Genomic DNA, 20,979 nt, shown 5'->3' on the forward strand with positions numbered 1-20,979 from the left:
CGAACACCTATCTCGTGGGCGTAAAAAGTCTGCTGACCTTGAACTTTACCGCGGCGTACAAAGTCTGCCCGTGCGAACGCACGCTAAAGCATCGCAAGTTTTGTTTTATTCATGTTGAATTTATCTTACATAACAGAACACAAAAACTTTGTGATGATTTTTTAGGGTTTTAGCGTAATTGGCATTTAAGAAAAAGGACATATACATTTTTATAGCTGTTATACGATAATTTGTGGGAAGGGATAATGAGGGTTACGAAGCTTGTCATTTATAAATCTCGTCTCTAACTTCTAGAAGAGTTTACTGGCATGTTTATACACATTATTCTAGTAACTGGAATACAAGTTACACCATTTTACTAGATTTTGTATTTACCCCTGCTGCATTACAAGATCTCTATAGATGACATAAAACCTTTAGCGTAGATACCATATTGCTGGCTATCCGAAGCGCTACATTTCTATAAAATCGATGTACTTACCTTCAACATTAAGTTGTATGGAGTACGTCTGCGCGGTGCCAACACCATTGCTGACCTCGCAGGTATACGTGCCCTGATCCTCGTAGCCAGCGCGTCTGATCACCAATGTCTTGCCGTAGTTGTCCTGCGTGATCCGTTGGGATGATAGAATACGGCTGCCGTTCTTCTTCCATACTATCTGGGGTAGTGGCCTGCAAGTAAAGGATGTGCTTTAACATAGGGAAAGGATTTTATGTACATTGCCTCTTTTGTTCATTATTTTTTGATATTTCTAGGGTCAATCTGTATTCTTTGCTAGGTTTTATCAGTGGCAGTAGACGGAAATAGAGAACGGGCGTTATAATACAGATTAACGACGGCCATGACGAATGTGCCGGCTCAAGATGATTCATTGAGTTATTTTCTGATAAACGGTCGAGGTTCGATTAGGAGACGTATGAATTATTAATTGAGAGTATATTGCTTCCTGTGATCCAAAACACAAAAGAATTCATGAAAACAAAATAAGCAACACAAAATCTTACTTTTCAATATTGTGTGTTTGTATGTCATGAAAATGTCATCGCTAGGGGACGCTAGCAATGAAGATCACAGGTGACTCCATGTTAATCCTGTATTGAGTCCATAGTTTTATTAATAACTCGACGAGAGACATTTTGCAACCATTTCCAGTTTTAATCCAAATTATATAAAAGATTATCAAAAGAATTTATTGTTTTGATTAACAACTTTATGGAATTTGTTATTTTACCAGAAATAATACTAATTAATATTAATAATGTCCGTTAAATATAAAAATACGATAAGCACATGAACAATTGAATCATCAGATGCATCTATTATTATAACTGTCAGTATGACGTAATCGCTGACAATTACGGACACTAGCCCAGTGACCCGGGGTCGCCTGTCCGCGGTGTGGGCGAGCTGCGCTTCCAAATCAATACCTACGTGCACTAAGCGACAAATATGACGTCACAGGTGTTGCTTATTACGTCACAGGTGCTCATGGCACTTGACTGTCGTGACCAAATATCCCTGGAGAGGTGACGTGATAGTGAACTATATAATAATTTTGCAAGTAAATGAGTGTTTTGAAATAATCCTTAAGTACTAACACTATGAACTTTTTAGAATTAGGTATAATAGTTTACCTAAACTAAGACACTATATACAATAAAACTATATAAATATTAACTATGAAAGAATTCATAATTCACGATAACCCAAATATCCTGGCACCATTATCTAAAATTATGTCAAAAGCTGTATTGATCGTAATTCCCAGGAAAATTTAGGTCATGAAACTCCTGTTAGAACTAGTGCAAGGTTCAATGGAACTGGGGCACCTAGGAAATTACTAGTTAACTCTGCAAACTTTAATACTAACCTCCTCTTAATATATTGTTATAGAAAACATACAATAGGGTATGGAGGGACATAATTGATATACTCACGTTCCTCCATAGATACAGTAGAGTTCGACCTTCTTCCCACGCCATGCCTTCTCGACTCTCCTAGAAGTATACTGACGGACAGGTTCGTGCTTGTTCAGCGCCGGCGAAAGACCCGTCTGCTGCACCTCTAGGTACACCTTATTGCCGAGTTTGTACTCGTTACGGAACACGGACTTGGCGGCACAAGTATACGCGTAGTCGTTGCTAGCGTCGAATCGAGTTACGTTCGAGAACCAGAGGTTTCCTTCGGGATCGAGCGTCATTCGAGAATTGTTAATGGTTTTGAGCTGGCCCTGGTCTCCTTGCAACATCCAGTAGACATTGGGGCTAGGGTGACCGTCGGGGGGCTCACAGGTAAGCTTGAAAGGGAAGCCTTCCTGGGCAGTGATGGTTTGCTGTGGTCCGTCAGCCTCCTTGAATGAATTGAGCTCGGCTTTCCGCACGAAGACGGAGTTCGATGTGGCCGTGCCCCACTCGTTGTAGGCGAAGCATTGATACTGTCCGAGGTCCTCATCCCGGGGCTTACTGACAACCAACGTGCCTCGCCCTGGCTGCTGGGAGATTCGGGTGTCGTAGCTCGAGTATTCAAATGGTTTGCCGTTTTTGATCCATCGGTATCTGGAGACAAAAAGTTACATTAGTTAATTCTTTTATGACAAATGTTTTCTTAGTTAAATGTATCCGTGACCTCTTTTTTGGATCAAGGGTGAAAGTGGAAGCTTAATTATAGTTTCCTAGATAAAAGTATAGGGATAATAAGAAGCTATTACTGAAGAATGTATTTATTATGCGGGTGTTTGATTGCTGTTTTGCATGCCGACAACGACCATACCTTGCATAACACTGCACCACATACGTTCATCAATAAATATACGAAAGTGACTATTTGTCACCCTAGGACATTTACGTTAATTTGTTTTTATTTTTAGGTCAGGTCATTTCTAGCATTAGCACAAGGTCAGCGGATCACCCAGGTCAACTAACCTAGTCTAGCCATTTACTAACACGTAGCCTAAACTTCTATAGGAGTAGTAAAATTCAATACGACTAGTATTCGTTAGTATAACCTATCGGAAGTCATTCGCAGCGGTTATGGTTTATTAAGAGAGATGACGTCAGATGTAAGCGAGTACGGACGACCGTTAAGACAAGTTTCTCATCGGCGTGGTGTCATGGCGGCCGCAAACCGTTCCGAAGGCAAAAACAATGTATCGCTATCATATGTATGACGAATAGGAATAATTAGTAGCATGACATCGCTACAATAAATTGCTCATTACAAAACAATTTTTGTACACAGGTTCTTACTACAATTCTTTAAACTCATATGTCAAAATGAGTTACAACTTTTACGAAATCCTAACGTGAAGATACTACTATTTTGGGGCGATAGGTTTCAAAGTGAGTTAAAGTTTTAACTTCATCAAAGCTATACGGTAAAGCTTATCTGTAACACTTTACATCAAAGCAGGTCGATCGAGTTAGGGAAAGTAAGGGCCAGTCGCCATATCCGTGTTAACTCCTACTACGAAAGTACATGAGCAAAACCGTCTTAGAAAATCAAAGGGTTTGAACTCGAGATCGTAAGATTACATTAATAAAAAAAAGCCATAGTAATTGTGACTTGATTGTCATTTGTAGATCTTAACTGTGACATACTAAATCTAACTACTGAGTTATTAAAATAGGTCAATAGAAGCCAATAGTTAGATTGTCAACTAGAAAATAGATAACTGACACATCCCTCTCGTGTCTTCCTTTAGCCCACTTCGTCTAATCTAGACATTATTATCTGCCATTTAACTTAGGCGCAGTATCATTCAATGTTTGACTGTCAGCTTGAATTCTTTCACCGATCTAAGTTCAACAGCATTGTGATGTGTTTACCCGCATGCATTAGGTGTGCACCAATTGTATCATGTGTTAACATTTCCGAGTTCGGTGCCTCTATATCCTGACTCATTGGATGCTGTCTGAATCACCAATGATTTATAACCACTGGCTATGTCAAATACCCAAATACATACGTTTCTAATGTTCCTCTCGCTATAAAATTACGATAAAGGGTTAATTAACGTCAGAGATAATATAAAATCCTTAATTTATATTGAAGTACACATGTTACAGCTATCTTTGAAAGAGTTTGTTTCTGGAGTAAAATAAAGTAACGCTTCTAGCGCTTTTACACTTTTTTGTGTCATTTTTGTCGCAAATTTTTAATATTAACTCTACGTAGATATCGGGTCAAGTTAGCGACAATTGTACCGTAAAAATCGATAACATGACCAAATTCTACGAATCGTGTAGCCACAAGATCGATACGAGACTTTAATACTTAGCCAACGCAGTTAACCTAAAAGTGAATACAATGTCGCTATAATTACTACCTTTCTATTTATTATTATCTTTGTTGAGTTTATTTACATTTTCATAATTACAGTACAATTAGACTTTTATTGTGCACAAATGTATCTGAAAGTTCAGTGACTTGTCAAGAATTTTCATGAAAACATTGCTTCTCAGTATAACAAATTCCCAGGGGTCAATGGGGCAGGAGCCGGGAGCTAGGGCTCTTAAAAACGTGAAATACTGTAAATTTTAATTCGAAATACGCCTCAGTTAATGCTGCCGGTACTCACAACTCAATACCGGCCAGTACTGATCTGAAAATACTGTGATCTGTTTATTTAGGCGTTGAATTTGGAGACTGATTAAAAAATACGCATGAATAAATTCAGTTGAAGAGCTCCTTTGAAAATGTGTAATTGAAAAATGTACTTATACGAGTATGTGAATTACTGATTCAAAGATTGATGACTCGTCAGATTGTAAACTTATAATCAAAACAAGTAATTAGTTATTTGTAGTATAGATAGGTACATTGTTATAGAACAAATATCTATAGACAAATAACATACTATAGTAAAATAATTGCTAGAAACCTTCCGGCTAGCCTTAAGGTTCATAACCGATAGGAGGGATTAATTTTAAAACCATCAATGCAACATTCATCTACACTCATACGAAAGCAATAAGCTTCCAAATATAAAAGCAATCCAACTATCAGTGGAAAACTTTCCAGACGCTGTTCGATCATCGCCTGTTCGTGTTCACATCAATAAAACTTATAAATAAAACATACTAACGCAATTCATATTCACTATTTACAATCTGTATTGACAAAAGATTTCTTAAACGACTGTATTTCAGTATATCAAAAGTTGACAAAACGTTCCACATTATATTTTTTTTTAGTAAATAAAACTACCATGATACCATCATCAGCAAAAAGATTATTTAGTTAACAACATAAGAATATATAGAACTAGCTGCTAGAAAATAATAAAAAATACAGATTACCCTTACCCTTTTAATGTTGATTTTTTTTAAATCGGTCCAATAGTTTTTGAGTTATTTCAATACATACTAAAATACAAATCCGTCCTCTTTATAATATTAGTATACTAGATAGTATACTCGTTATGTTATTACTCGAAATGAAATTTACAGTGGAAGGATTTCAATTTCAATTTTCGGTTCGACCATAGAAAATAAAGCACTCCATAAAGTATAATCGTTCCTCATTGTATTGGCGTCACTTTTGTCTGCAACTGGTGCAATGGAATAAACGCTGCAAGCTGCCATAGACATTTTCACACTGCCATTGTTCCGCGCCCATTGCCATTTTATTAGGGGAGTCCGTTGTTACCGATAAATGAGAAAAAAGTCACTCGTACAAAATATAGAACTGACTTAACACTAGAAAAAACTCTTCAAGTTATAAATAACTTTAAATTAAATAGTTTTTAATAAATTATGGACATGTTTGCGACGAGGCGATGGGGATATAAACCAAGAAAGTGTTAAGATTGAATGTGGATGCTTACATAGGTAGGGGAACCGAAGAAAGTATGGATGGATTGTGTGAAAGAGGATACGCTGATGGGAGTGGATTTAGAGATGACGGCTGATAGAAATGTATGGAACTGCAGCACATACTATGCCGACCCACCGTAAGGGATAAGGGCAAGCTGATGATGATTTTTTAATTAATTAATTATAAAAGAAATAAGGTTAATTTCAGTTTAATATACCATTACTAAAGCTAATTACAGTAGATATTTTTGGGGTATTTCAACTAAGTAATTACGATGCCTCGCCTTATGAAAACGTTATGAAATTAAATTTCATTTCCAAGGCAGGCAACAAAATAATTATACCACAAACATTTTCAACAGAATTGGAATTATTTCACAATTTAACTCAAACTAGTTTCTGGAAGTAATAAATATGTTACGAACTCAATTTGGCATGAGCTCAAAGATGTATGAGTCGTACTAAAGTAGAGAGTAGAGAGTTTCAATTGATTCAAAATATAGATGTAATATTAAAATATAAATCACAATTTAAGTAAATAAAAGACTCCAATGATATTCATCTAACCTTTTGTAAATAGTACGATTTTAATTTGAAATTTTTTGGTATCCAGAAAAATATAAGTCCCAACTATTAGATAAGGGTAGACGCATATGCTTGCATTATATACGACTAGGAAGTCTAGGAAGTGGTTTAACGAGCACGTCTAAGAGGCTTAGTATCAGTTTACGTGTAGGGCCCTCCACTGAGTAGGGGGAGGTTCGAGGCTTTTCACCACATTACGTCGTGTGGAAATGCCGTTGCGGCTCAAACAACCCCGACATCCCTCCTTCACTGCCATCGCGCTCTGCGTCACAGACATTTCTATAATTATATGAAACCTTTAATGAGTTTACTGATGTCAACTGCGCATTTACAGATTTATGTATAGTGAAGGAATTAAATATGCATCCCACGTTGCATCGTATATCAAATAGCTATAATTTAGCGTTTTGATTAAGCGTCCTCGACTGTACTTGACTATTGTAAATAATATTTTCTTTCTTAACAACAGTTAGAACATGAACACATGAGTATATCTGTACGACCTTTTAAGGAGATTATAAATATCCCTGTATGTATTGTTTACAAGTACTTATTTGCAAGTAAAAGCCTTGTGCATATATATTAAGATTCCTTGTAACAATTACAGTTAAACTAGTATACTGAGTATGTTTAGTTTATATCTAAAAATTTTGAAAATCAATAAATCACTTTAAAAAAAACTTCGTAGACATAATTCATTAACATTAATTTTAGTAAAACTGCGGCATAAACCTTGGATAATAAAGCTTTGAAGTTGAAATTAAATCATACGCTTTGCCAATATTCAGTGACCTTTTACGCGAGCATTTACGGCTGATGATATCACTGTTTTCGATAAACATTTTATTAAATGTTTATTTCAAACAATATCATGTTTATATGTTACAAGCTTTAAGCAATAATGAAGACTATTGTGGCGAAGTCCTGAAATAGCGGGGATTTTTAAGGACAATTTGTAAAAAATAAAAATTTAATTAAATAACCGATGAAGTCATCTAAAACTATTAAATATTTTAATGGAATTATTCCATTAATTTTGTCAAAACTATTTTTTTTTTATAAATAGGCGTGTTTAATTGTTTTTTTTTTTCTACTTTTTTTTAATATTATGTAAATTATACCCAATGCCCAATACAATACATGAATTTAAATACATAAACATTAAATCTCGGTCAATTAAAATAGCTTTTATTATCTTGAGTCATCGCGGGGCCATACTAGCGCCTCAACCGACCAGTTTGTCGAGCTCTTTATTTAGAAGTGGTACCAACAAGCGACGCATCTCGCCATCTTCCGGCCCACGTTTCGGAATGCATGTTTATGCAACGGTTAATTTGGCAAAAAATGTATGACGTCATTGAGTTAACGTGTTAGTTGAATAATAAAAAAAGGTCTCATTTATGTTCCTATCTAGTTTTCTCATCTTTAGTAGCTTAAATCCCTTTGTAAGTATACATAGGTTCAGAGATAGAGCGTAATTTTTAATGTCTACGACAAAGCGGAACAATGTATTCAGCGAGCGCGGTCTGAGCAGACGACTGGCTGCATAACTAACGAATGCATCAACGACGCCGATGCAAGGACATTGTTACAACGCACAAAGCTATCAAGACAAGCGTGATTTTGTACTGTCGAATTCATACAAAACATGGTTTTATGTGAATATTACGATCGTACTAACTCACAATAAGCTTCTGTGCTGCGACAATGTGCTACAATGTTAACATGTGATTCAAATTCATCTGATGCCTCTTTAGAATACTGTCGAAATGCAATCGATACCTAAAGCATTATAGTAACAATAATAAATGTATGAGGGAAGATTTGTATTTTTGTATATGTAAAAATAACTCACAAACTACTGGGCTGATTTCAAAATTTTTTTCATCATTTAAAAGCTACGTTATCAGTGAGTAATATAGGCTATATTTTTATTATTTTTACTCACGCGGACGAAGTCGCGAGCAATATACAAAATAGTCACCTAACCCGACGTTCACAATTCGCGTAATTATTCGCCGAATAACTGAACAGCGATGACGAGACGGTCTCTAAGGCGTATAATATAAACAAGTTAAACACGTGGTTTGGCCTCGTCGGCACATTAGCTGGAGCCCTTCATACGAGACTGGTCCGAGGTGATGACATCAACGCGAGTTCGATTCTATTTCTGCCGGTTGACACACCTTGTTGATAACACGCGCGGTTCCATGGAAATAGGTCGGCAGTGTGTGATCTTACCAGCAAAGATGTATCAATTCAATAATATTACGTGCTCTTGACCGATATATTAGACTAGTAAGAATTTAATCCTTATATTTGCTTGATTATGGGTTTAATTTAATTTTTCATAAAGAGAAAGCCTTATTGATGTTCGTCACAATAAAAAAAATTATAGGACTGCTTTGAAAAGTGTTGACTAAAACGTTTTTAATATTTCAAAGACCAACGGAAGAATAGGGTAGCAGCAAGGGTTGGCTCTATTCTTTTACAGCCCTACTTGGGCGCCCTATCAGAATATTTGACAACAGTCAATTGTAAAGCAGGTAAACATTATTATATATTTACTCGAAGTAGTCACAACCCTAGCTGCTAAGAAGTTCTCATTGAAATATGCAAGTCAGAATTGTTTACGTGTTGACATAAGCTTTATATTAGGTCTCCCTTGTAGGGTGGGCTTTTTTAACAATACCTTAAAACATTATATAAATATTTTTTTCTGGGACAACAATTTTACGGTAAAACAAAAACTCCCCAGCATTGAATTACGTAAAGTTTTAAAACATTTCATTTGTTTCAAAACTGGCTGACGTATGAATGCAAAGTTCAGAACTAAAGCGAGGAAAAAATATGGGAGAGCTTTCAACTGTTCATAATTTCGCAACGCGGTACTCGCAATGAAAATATTCCCTCGAGCTTTGCCGGAAAACGGTTACGGTGGAAAATTCATTTCCGAGTAAACCTCCTTTAAATTGAAACAGCACTTTAAGTTGATCAGTTATAAATGCTTTAAAATGAACACTTAAGTAAGTTTACTTGGATTTGTATATGCCTTAATTCAAAATGATATTTTATGGAAAATTTTTAATATTATCCGTCATTTTATTAGTAAATCAAATCAAGTAAAAGGTTAGTCAGTCAATGCCGTTCGTCGGCCCATCTTCTACACAATAGGATAGGAATAGATGACAATGTCGTGTACTACTTGGCTGGACCCTCGGTTGCTACAGATGCCAATACTCTAACTATACGCATTTCAAATATTTATCTACGCTACGTTGGCGCTCTAGGTACAAGGTACGCCTATGTAAGGATACTTTACATGTGGAAAGGTATCGTGCATTCATAAGAATCATCACTTAGTAATGCCTTCAATACTTGGTAAAAGTTGTGCACAACATCGAACCTCGGACAGACCTCCCTACTGTATACATACATAGCTGTATAAATACAATGTCTATATAAAAAAGGCAATAGGCAACCAGCAACCTTCGTGACAATGTTTACGTTTCACAACATAAGGCGTTTTCTTAACTGGTTTATTATTAAACTTACTTACTTACTTATTATTAAACTATGGAATTAAAATTATAAGCAAACATTTATTTAAGTCGCATGTTTATTTGGTAGAGCGATTTTGGGAATTTGCAGGTTTTTTTCATTTAATAAAAGGATTACTGAATTATGGAGTTCGACGAAAACTATGAAGTTATCAATTTAACTATACTAAGGCAAGAGAAATTGATTGATTGAGATGACGACTAGATTAAAAGCATAGGTGTGATCAAACCCTCATCATTTTTTTTTAAATCTTTACTAGGAGAAGGGGGAAATTTTAAATTAAAACTTGTAATATAATGTAGTTTACACTTAGACTTTTTTAATACTTGATGGAATCATGAAATGTATTCTAGCAAATACCACCGGTTCTCGTCTTTTACTTAAGTGTGCACAGTCGTGAGATCTTATTTATTTACGTGTACGCTATCCAATACAGGTAGACAGCTAATGCCCGCGGCGCCCGACTGAAATACGTCAATTTGTCCTTAGGGAGTAATCAAGTTTCGTTTGTCCGGGATCCCTTTTCAGAGGGAGAAGTGAGGAGGGTTCGCAGGACACGAGTACAGGAAATGAACGTAGTCGAAGGCTTTCCTATTGCTTACTAAAGTTTTTCCCCTACGATCGAGAATTCTTTTTCATGAAGTGAATGGTTGATGTAAATATTTGGTACATAAGGTTCAAATTTAGTGTCATTTTTAGACACTTTCACGTTCCCTTATAGGGACGCTTATATACTCCCAACTGTATCAAATAACTGTCATATATTGCATGTCGAAGCTGATGCATTATTATCTCCGCTATTATTACAAGTCTATTTATAAACGCACCAATCATTTGCATATAATTATCGTTTCCTATATAAGTTAAAGTAACAAAAACTGTCTGCTTAAACTTTCCATCGGAGGGCACAATCGCTTACGAAAACCAGGCCCGAAAATTATAAATTAAGCAATAGCGCGATTGTTATACGAAAGGTCGGAAGTTCATTGAACCCCATTTCTATAACAAGGTGTGGTAAAGGTAACACTGAAAAATACCATCATAGTTAAAACTATGTTTGGAAAAACTTACATTGACTAAAAATGACGATAACATTTGTAATAAATACAACCCAGAACTTTTTCTACATGTACCAAATCGTGAAGACTTATTTCGATCACTTTGACGTATTTAATACTTTTTTCACTCATATAAGTATTATAAATGCGTAAGTTTAGATGGATGGATGTTAGTTAGAGTTTGTAGCCTAAAAGGCTAAACGGATCTGGATGAAAATTGGCAGCATAGTCTGGAACACATAGGCTACTTTCTCTTTTTTTTTATTCCACGCCGGTAAAAGCTAGTAAATCAATTTTCCATGTCATTAGGTCAACAACTATAATCTGATCTAATACTATCTAGCAAGACTGAGCCAAGGCGGGCTGTCGCGACGCAACATGTTTATATCACAGAGTCTATGTTTACTGCCGACCCATTTAAATTTTAACGTTTGTTAAACCAAATTACAGATTCCAATTAGACATTGTTTATAATTCGAATGAGAACTAGCAAATGAAGCTCTGGAATATGAATTTAAAAGACACTAAACTAAATAAAGGTATATTTTACGACACAAAAATAAAAAAAAATCAGGAAGAATCTTTAAGTGACGTTTAATAGTTTTTAAATAATTGCTTAGTACATTTCTCACATTAAATATGCCTACAGTAAAGGGTCTAGTGACACGATTGTAAGTGCAATTCTCTTTTTGTACTGTAATAGTACGCTGTACTAGTACAATAAATTAAAAGTACATTTTCATAGTACAATTTGAGAGAGCAATGTACAAGTATGTTTAGCGCGTGTGCTATCTAAGGAACAGGTTACCTAATGAATATCTTACCATAGACCTACAATCCTTTCATCGCAAGGAGGCTCAAGAAAAGTCGGTCTCGCTCATTCAGAGTGGACGGGGGTTTTATACATTTTTAACGTAGCTAAATGAAACTCTTCGCCAAATAGGATACAAGACTAGAAAAGTGGCACTTCCAGGTATGAAATAGCTTCAACAATATGAGATTTTAAATGTAAATATTTTGCTAAGTCTCAAAAATTCGTACTAGCTTAGTCCGCGCGGAAATAAAATTAGAAAAAAGCCTATGTTACTTGGTAAAAATGAAGCTTTCTAATGATAAGAATTTTTGTAACCTCATTGTATTAGTGATATTAATTTATAGCAATATGCAATGAATTTATAATAAAGTTTGATCATAAAATTATCACATTAATATATCTTGATTAATTTATTCGCTTCACAATAAAACATTGAAACATAAAACAATGGATGTACAAGTTAACAGAAAGAGCATAAATATGCATATATCTGCATTTAACTTTGCTTAATAGAGCTGGCAGGCGCCAATCCTGACTATGGGACATACACCAAATGATTACATGTTCAAATTCAACATAATTTTATCTAGTGAAGAACTTAATTCTATTTGATCTAGCATGGACTTTTAAGTTTACAATAGCAAGAATAAATCAAAATTATAAATCACCAAGTTTCAGGTAAAATTAACTTTTTTCTTGCTTTAATTTCAGTTCCTACATTTACATAGAGTGCTATCAATAATTACCTAGAAAACCAGTTTAATTTTAAGATTCTTTGAGATATTCAACCCTTATCTCAGATTGATAGACATACAGAAATACTGGTAATATACATACTTGGGTGCCGGTTCTCCTTCTGCTTCACATTCAATGATGAAGGGTTTATCCACTTCTCCGGGCTGCGCAACTTGGAACAGCAACTCTTCTACTGTTGGCTGCTTTACAATTCTTGGCGGCGATGTCACTAACCAACAAAGTAAAAGATCTCATACATACAGTGTTATCACAATGTTTATATAAGCAAACTGCAAGAACTGTTAATTTGTTAATGTTAACATTATGCACATTTCTATATTCTCACTCAGATAGAGATTCTTTAATTTGATGAAAAAATCAATAGCATCTAGAAGGAATAGATAAAAACCTTTGCCCTTGCATCAGGTGCTGAAGTACTCAAGATATTTAGCCTAAATCCTATTAATATTACAAATATGAACATTTTGATGGATAGATGTTAGAAAGTATTTCCAGCTAACAGATTTCTATGAAATCTGGCAAGAATGGAGAACATTTTTATATTAATTCCGTATGGATGGAGATGTGGGCAAACGCTAGTCGAACATCGTAAATCTGATCTCTGTTTTATTTTATAAATAGTCTATTTTTAAATGATTGATTTTAGTAAAAATTGCAATCAAAGCCTACGAATCAGATGTAAAAGATGAAATCATAGTACAAGGACAAATCAATTGAGCAATTGCTAATCTAGATCATTGTCTAATGTGGTTTTCATTGAATTACTTGTCCCATTCATTGTTATGAATACATCCCATTCATGACTGATAGTGAACGGAATTAGAGTCTTACAATTGCTATCACTAGTTAGTACTCACTATGTACTTAATAATGACAATGTATTGATAACTAGCTGTTGGTAGGGACTTCTCTGGTATGAAATGAAAAATAATACAAAACATAAGGAAGAAGGAATTATTAAAATTGGCCCAGTAATTTTTGTGTGAATAAATACGTACAAAAATACAAATCGTTCCCCTTCATAATATTAGTAAAAAAGTATAAAAGAAAAATATTCTATGAAAATGTTAGGCCAAAAAATCAATATGAATAAAAACAATTATGTACTTTTTAAAGGTAGCAATATCAATTAACAATACTGATAACAGAAGAACCATAAGTAGCATTTATTTCATGTATAAAGCATGAGTCCCTATTTTGTGCTATAGTCAGTATAACATTTGCAATTTCATACATTAGTTTATATCTTCTCATTGGAATCCAACAGATAAAATATGGCTTACTTAAGAATGTATGAAATTAAATTTTAATATTTACCATTACCATTTGTAGATATTAAGTAATCAATAAATGTTTGGACAAAAAAATGCCTAAAACAACTGTAAATAAAAATTATATGAAAGATCCATTATTTTTTATATTTTTAATAAGAAAAAAAGATTATTAAATTGTATTGATTAACCTATTTGGATTCTTATTAGTAAAAGTTGAATGAACTTATACAAACATGCACAATAAACAATCTAGTAAGTAGATTAGTCGTAAAACACTTACGTAGCGCTGCCGCCTGGGACACTATCACGAACAAACAAATCAACTTATATGTATCCATGGTTGACGTATTCCGCAGCCTCGTTTATCTATTAAGAAACGAAACAAACTATTTAAGAGAGACTAAAACACATTTCTCCGGCTCCGGCACACCGCACACATGTCTACTAAACTCGATGACCTAATCCGAGTAAAGCTCTTACAATGACAACACCCACTAAAAATAGACGCGTAGAGATATTGTAAATAACATTTAGACACAGAAATGAATTATAAACTATTAACACGAAACGAAAACATTCGAGTAAAACGTACTAAGTATTTTGTAACAAATACGCAAAATTCAGTTGAGAACACTGAGTTTAGGTGGATTGTACAGTTAGTTAAGCTATATAGTGAATTGGTAAGAACTATGGGACTTTTGTTTTATTTTATTACCTAAATGTGTTTCTTATAAAAATATCATTTCGGTTATTCCAAACGAACTGTATTTACTGAATTAAAGGCGGGGCCTTTGAGATTCTCGTTTTCGACAGTGATCAATTCGACCATAAACTACCGCTAGACCATAAACAAACTGCTGGATCATAGATAATAAAAAACCATAACTTGTTTGACTTTTTAATGTTGCCATCTTATCTACTCTAAAATCTACACTATTAATAATTGGACAAAATATTACTAATACGAACCTAAGCCTGTTGTAGCATTATGATGTAATGATGCACTATCAATTAAATAGATCCAAAATGTAAAAAAAAACATAGGTCATTTTTTTAAAACCTTCTTCACGATAGGTAGTATGAAAAATACTGAGGTAGATAAAGCATTTCTTATAACTAACTAACTAACTGAAAAAACTTAACTACTGACTTCACCGTCTTCGTGTACAACCATAATTTTCTATTAAATATGATTAAATCTTCAATCTTCTTGGTAAACGGCTGTATAGTCAAATGTAATTATGAAAAATAATGTCACTTTTTTAGAATTTTATAAGAGAATTAGCAAGAAATGTCATGTAATTTTTCGGATCCAAAATTTTAATAGGTATATTATTCCTAAGTTTGTAAGTATGATGACTACTTTATTTTTTTTGAATTGACACCAGATAATTTTAAACTAAACATTAGTCATTCCAATTTCTCTTAAATAACGAAATATGGATGAGTGCTGTAATGGCTAGCGAACGACCTACCAATGTTATAGATATTAATAGGGTTTTTAACAGCAGTAGAGGACTATCGACGGACGAAACTAATTAAAACGAAACATACACTTTGTCGAATAAATACCAAACACATTACGTGTAGAATAAAGTTACCTTACACATAAGAACAAGGACATTACCTTCCTGTCTTTAGGGCAAATAGCCCTTAAACCCACCCAAAAACGAAATTCATAGGTATTTTATCGTCTGCAAGATCCAGGGAGATATTTTTAGCTCGCAGTTGCTTTTAGGTGAATTTTGTCTGCGATAATTTAATTTAATTAAGAGTATTTTTTTATTTTTATTAAAATGATTAATTTTTTGTTAGTTTCAAATATCCTGTTTATCGTCATCATCAAGAATGAGTAAGTATATGAAACTAGACTAGCACTTTGTGTTAACGTTAATCGGGTAATTCCGTGATGTCTACCCATTATCTATATGCGTTTTAAACAGAATAGATTACAATAATACTGAGTTATTTCTTTTCAGGTAATGAAAGTTTGCCTATACCACGGCTTTGCTGTTCAGCGACACAATCTTATAAAGAGCCAACGCACACGATAGGTTACGGATCGGACATCGACGTACGAGCAATCACTATAGGAAATAATCGTAACGACTATCACTACAATATAATGTCTAAGCAGTATTATAAAATGTATGAACACGATGAGATTCCCGTTCAAGATAACACTGGCTTCGTTAGTTTAAGTAAAGCCGCGGAAAATGGGAAAGGGGACAGAAAACTTAAATCGGGAACTACGCTCGATTTAGAACAAATAGAAATGAACCTAAATAACACTCTATCTTATAATCTTCATACCGACAGCAGCTTCGCGCCCAGTCTTGAGTCAAATATAAAACTTTTCAAGACAACTGTACAAGAAATTTTCGATAAATTCTACCACTGCATGAGCGATATAGAACAATATAAAATGCGCTTCAATAAAATATTAACAAAGATAAAAGACGATCCGATAGCAGATATGGAGAACTTTATAAAAGACATGCTTCAAGATATTATTTCATCAGATTCATCGGTTTCTTTCCCCGTTTCTAAAATACCAAGAGCTTTGTGCAGTAAAGATGCGACCGTTGAAGTAAATTGTGAAGGTAACGAGGAGTACAAGGTCTCCGGAAACAATTTATTTCCAGAAGGATTTAAAACAACAATCGAAGCGTACAAGAACGACAACTACAAATCAGATTCCAATACGGATGACGTTAGCTCCAGTCACAAGTCTAAGAAAGGAGTATTCTATATAAACCTGCTAAACAGCCACCGCTGCGTTCAGATTAAACTGAACAACCGGGATATGGTCTCGGAAATAAACATTCGGGATCAAATGGTGAAGGATGATAAAATCGACGAAGCAGTCTCGGCCGATAACATCAAGAAATTAAAAGCGAAAGAAATGGAAGCGATGTCTTTGAGAGATCGGAGTGTGGACCAGGGCGACGAAAAGGACATTCCGGTCAGAATCGTAAATCCAAAGAAAAATATACATCTCGATCAAGATTTCACTAATGACGTAGATGACGATTCGAAGCGTTCGATAATTTACAAAATATGCAACTACTTTTGCAAGAAATTACGCAGGGCTTGTTGAGTTCGGTATCGTTTTTGAATTAATAAAAGTTGTTTTCGTTGGGAATTAATTTATTTATGGACTAGACAAAGTAACATAACGGGAAGTGAGGGGCGGCAGGTCACATCGCGCCGGCCTCCTCGAAGTTGTCTATATAGTACCAGCGGATGAGGGAGATATGCTTGCAGAGCTGCATCGCGAACTCCTTCTTCATGTGCAGGAAGTCCCTGATGATGGGCAGGTCGAGCATGATGAATGCCTGGCCGTCGATCTCCTCCTGCTTCATCTTGTCGGCGATGAGCTTGCAGTCCTCGGTGCTGCTGAGGTAGGAGTACACGTCGTCGACGCTCCAGTGCAGGGGGTTGGGGGCGAGGTTGGCGAGGTTGAGCACGGCGTGCGGCAGGGGGTCGGAGGGCGGGGACTCGTAGGAGGCGCAGCGCAGCTTCTTGAGCTCGGGCTCCTCCGCGTCGGAGACGTCCGAGATGCGCTTGCCGCGTGAGTGGCAGCTGCTCTCGTTGGTGTCGTGCTCGGTGTCGCTGTCCGGGCCGGCCCTCTTGGCGCACGAGCCGCTGTACATCCTCTCCGCGTCCTTTTTCTCCCAGTGCGCCTCCTTCATCTGCAGCGCGAAGTTGGGCAGCTTGGCGCCGCGCGTCTTCATCTCCAGCTTGGGGTGCGCGGCGCGCCGCTCGCGGCCCTTGCCGGGGCGCCCCGGCCGGCCCGCTCGCCCGGGGCGGCGACAGTCGGGGAGGCAGTCGGGCGAGTTGGGGCGCGTGCCCGACTCGGAGGGGGGCGTGGAGGCGGCGCTGTGCTCGCTCTCCACCGACTCGCCGTCCCTGTTCCCCTCGCACTCCTGCGACGGTCGCATCTCCTTCTCCCGCTTCTCGGGGGCGGTCGTTTTCTTCTTTTTCCTCTTACCGTTCACGCTGCCTTTCGGTCTGCCGCGACGTTCTGTGCCATTATCTGTAAACAGAAATAATATTTTAGGACAATTACTATATTGGTAAAACTGAAAATGAAATTCAGTTTAGTAGTGCATGTAAATACTCACGGAATGTGGACTTGTCGACCTGGTGGCAGCGGTGCGGGCAGCCGGCGGGGTACTCCGCGGGGCCGAAGAGCGCGGGGCAGGCCTGCAGGCGCGCGCACACGGCGCCGCAGAAGGCGGGCACGCGCGCGCGCTCGCTCGCCACGCACACGTACGCGTGGTACGTGCTGGACTTCAGCCTGCACACCACACGACACTTTTAAGACATCTTATTTTGACCCTAAATACAACACGACTACCTATTTAAAACTTGATAAGTCCACAATATTAAAGTATACTTACTTGGCCCGTAATAATTCCAATCTCATTCCCTCCTCGGGCGGTCCCTCGTGCTCCCAGTCTTTGAGCAGCTTGGCGGGTTTGTAGGAGGCGGAAATGATCTTGTTGAGGACCTCCTTCAGCACCAGCGTCAGCGGCCCGGGACCCACGTGCTTCGGCAGCTGCGACAGCTTGTTCCTGCTGATGGAGGGGCCCGCGTAGCATTTGTAGTTGAAATATATTCTATCGCACCACTCGCTCGAGGTCTTCATATCTTCCTTGACGACGACCTTTGGCTCCTCGGCCTTCTCCGGCTGCCTATTGGAGGTGTCTGGTATGTGCAGCTCGTAGTTGTTGCTGTCGCACCAGCCCACGGGGAACAGCAGGTCGCTGTCGTGCGCGAACCAGAACTTCTGCGCGATGGGGATGAGCTCGACGCAGACGAGATGTTCCTCTATGGCGGTTATGGTCGCCACGTGGATCTCCTCCTGGCTGAGAGGGTTCACAGCCTCCAATTTCATGTCCACCTCTATACCTTTCATAGGTTCCTTGTTTCCGAAGCAGTAGTCGGGCGCGGGGACGGATGACGTCGTCGTTAGATACTCATCCCAATTGAAAGGTCCCTCTTTCCAGGTTTTGGGAGGTTTGAGAGGAAAGTTGTGCTTTTGGGCCCAGCCGATGGGGAAGATGTAGGGGTGCATGTTGTCGCAGAGCCAGGCGGGGGCGGGGTCTGTGTCGTCTCCGGCCTCGTCTGCCGTCACCAGGAAGTGCAGGTTGTTGAAGACGGTGGTGACGGTGGCGGGCCGGATGGTGCGCATGTCGCCGGGGCTCAGCATCTCCACCTTCATGCCGGTCACGAAACTGTGCGCCTCTTGAGTTGGTGCGGGCTGGAAAGATAAATTATAATTAGTTTCTACTTAAATTTAATCATATATACTTGAGTATATTCTGATATGTGTGAAATGTTTACCTGGAATAGGTCGGGAGGCGTGGGCTCCTTGATGGACTCCTCAGCGCTCTGTCGTAGCTGCGCGCTCAGCTTGTTTTTGCACGAGAACCTGTTCACTTTGCCTGGGTACTTGAACTGCCAGGGAGAACCCTGCAAATACACAAAAACAGTTACCAATCAACTCGATATAATGATTCAAAAAGATCAAAGTTGGAGACACTCTAAGGAAGCCACCTTTGACTAAACAATCTCGTAACTGTGTTCGATTGTCGATTGTTTCGCAGCCAATTCAACTGTTTAGTTGCACAACTAAAAATCGAGTAGTGCGCACCTCCATATAAGCTGATAGGAATCAAAGAGCAACGAAACAGTTGTGCGATAGTTTAGTCCAAAGGTGTGGGCGCGTTATAAATCTCATTAAAGTATACAAAATCGAACAATTCTATGAGATGTTAAGGATAACATAATGAGATAAAACATGTCTACAACTGATTATTTGCTACAAAACGTGACAATTGACAACTTGATACAAGAAATTAAAAAACTTTATATTACGTAATATAGTTAACTTTTTAAATAACAATAGTCACGATACTGCTTATTTTATTGCAAAACTATCGTTTACAGACTAGAGTGTCTTATGTTTTCGTGTAAATGTTTTGAATTTGTTCCGTAAGCATTGCACTTTCGTAAATGTGTTTACACAATTTGTTGTTACAACTTTTACGACAGCTATTGTACTCGAACTCATCGATCTTAGTAGAAAAATTGCCATTCTAAAAAAGCTTATTCTTCCATGTATAAAGAGAAGACCAAAACTGATCGGTCTCATCTACATTACTTGCTTACAGTGACAAACATACAATTGCAAAATACAATACAGCGATAGCATTAACAATAGCGATAAATTATAAATGTAAACTAGGGTTGTAACGGAGGCCATTTTAACGGAAGCGGATACGGATGCGGAGGCGAAGGGCTTCACCTCTGCAGAAGCGTAGGTCAATAATAAAATGTTTATTGCAATTTATTAAAGAAATAAAAACTCAAACTACGTTAATTCAAAATACAGATTGGTACATAATTACAAGATACAGTTTATTATGCAAATATAATGTATAACAATTATAGTTAGTTGACCTAGCTTGTCCGCGCGGGCCGCATAAACGATGCCTAATCGCCCCACTCGCATTAAAGACGTAATTTAATCTCCGTTATAACTCCGCATAAGAAATAACGGAAGCGAAACCGGATGCGGAGTTATCATTTCTTGCGGAAGTTCTGCACTTGCGGATGCGGAAGCAAAGTTCCGTTACAACCCTAATGTAAACATAAGTCGTGTCGGCTTGATAAACGAGACTTAGAAACAAACGAAAGAAAACTGTCGATTTTATTTTTAATCATGTTCCAGTTATCCAATTATTTCTCATCTTGCTACGTTTATTGCGAAATACAAAACTGTGTATTGGTTGGAAAAACCAAGGACAATGAAAAGATGTGCTTACGGTGAACCCTCAAGTGATTTCAAAATATCCTGAATATGTGGTTACCTTGTTGGTGACGTAGCCGAAGCTGCTGAGACGAGGGTTGGAAAAGAATATCCAGAACTGCTGCAGGTCTTCATCAGCGCCATCGTATCGCAGCAGCAGACGACCGCCTACATTCTCGCACACCTGAAAGACCAAGCAAAGACTAAAAAAATACACGAAAAACAAAACAAAATGGACTAAAAACAAAACAAAATACACCAAAAACAAAATATTCTCAAAAAAAACAGTACACTAAA

At 37.3% G+C, this 20,979-nt stretch overlaps 3 protein-coding genes across 3 annotated transcripts in view; 1 reads left to right on the forward strand and 2 right to left on the reverse strand.

The window, feature by feature from the left end:
• The window catches only part of LOC106099274 (neuroglian), a 28,974-nt gene extending 14,271 nt beyond the window's left edge, over positions 1 to 14,703 (reverse strand). The window contains exons 1-5 of the mRNA XM_013277766.1: positions 14,578 to 14,703; positions 14,143 to 14,228; positions 12,670 to 12,796; positions 1,939 to 2,556; positions 482 to 672 (exon numbers count right to left, since the gene is read on the reverse strand). Coding sequence (XP_013133220.1) covers positions 482 to 672; positions 1,939 to 2,556; positions 12,670 to 12,796; positions 14,143 to 14,200 — 994 coding nt within the window. The 5' untranslated portion in view covers positions 14,201 to 14,228; positions 14,578 to 14,703. The remainder of the gene's footprint in view (positions 1 to 481; positions 673 to 1,938; positions 2,557 to 12,669; positions 12,797 to 14,142; positions 14,229 to 14,577) is intronic.
• Positions 14,704 to 15,182: 479 nt separating this feature from the next.
• On the forward strand, positions 15,183 to 17,007 carry LOC106099333. The gene is made up of 3 exons (XM_013277854.1): positions 15,183 to 15,208; positions 15,678 to 15,714; positions 15,842 to 17,007. Exons 2-3 carry the CDS (start codon positions 15,711 to 15,713, stop codon positions 16,960 to 16,962), a joined length of 1,125 nt encoding a protein of 374 aa, XP_013133308.1. The 5' UTR covers positions 15,183 to 15,208; positions 15,678 to 15,710; the 3' UTR covers positions 16,963 to 17,007.
• The window catches only part of LOC106099331 (scm-like with four MBT domains protein 1), an 11,984-nt gene continuing 8,004 nt past the window's right edge, over positions 17,000 to 20,979 (reverse strand). The window contains exons 3-7 of the mRNA XM_013277853.1: positions 20,744 to 20,866; positions 19,215 to 19,343; positions 18,269 to 19,131; positions 17,990 to 18,165; positions 17,000 to 17,901 (exon numbers count right to left, since the gene is read on the reverse strand). Of these exons, the coding sequence (XP_013133307.1) occupies positions 17,063 to 17,901; positions 17,990 to 18,165; positions 18,269 to 19,131; positions 19,215 to 19,343; positions 20,744 to 20,866 (2,130 nt within the window). The 3' untranslated portion in view covers positions 17,000 to 17,062. The remainder of the gene's footprint in view (positions 17,902 to 17,989; positions 18,166 to 18,268; positions 19,132 to 19,214; positions 19,344 to 20,743; positions 20,867 to 20,979) is intronic.

This window comes from Papilio polytes, unplaced genomic scaffold (genome assembly GCF_000836215.1).
Source record: "Papilio polytes unplaced genomic scaffold, Ppol_1.0 DF824135.1, whole genome shotgun sequence".
NCBI classification, from domain to species: domain Eukaryota; kingdom Metazoa; phylum Arthropoda; class Insecta; order Lepidoptera; family Papilionidae; genus Papilio; species Papilio polytes.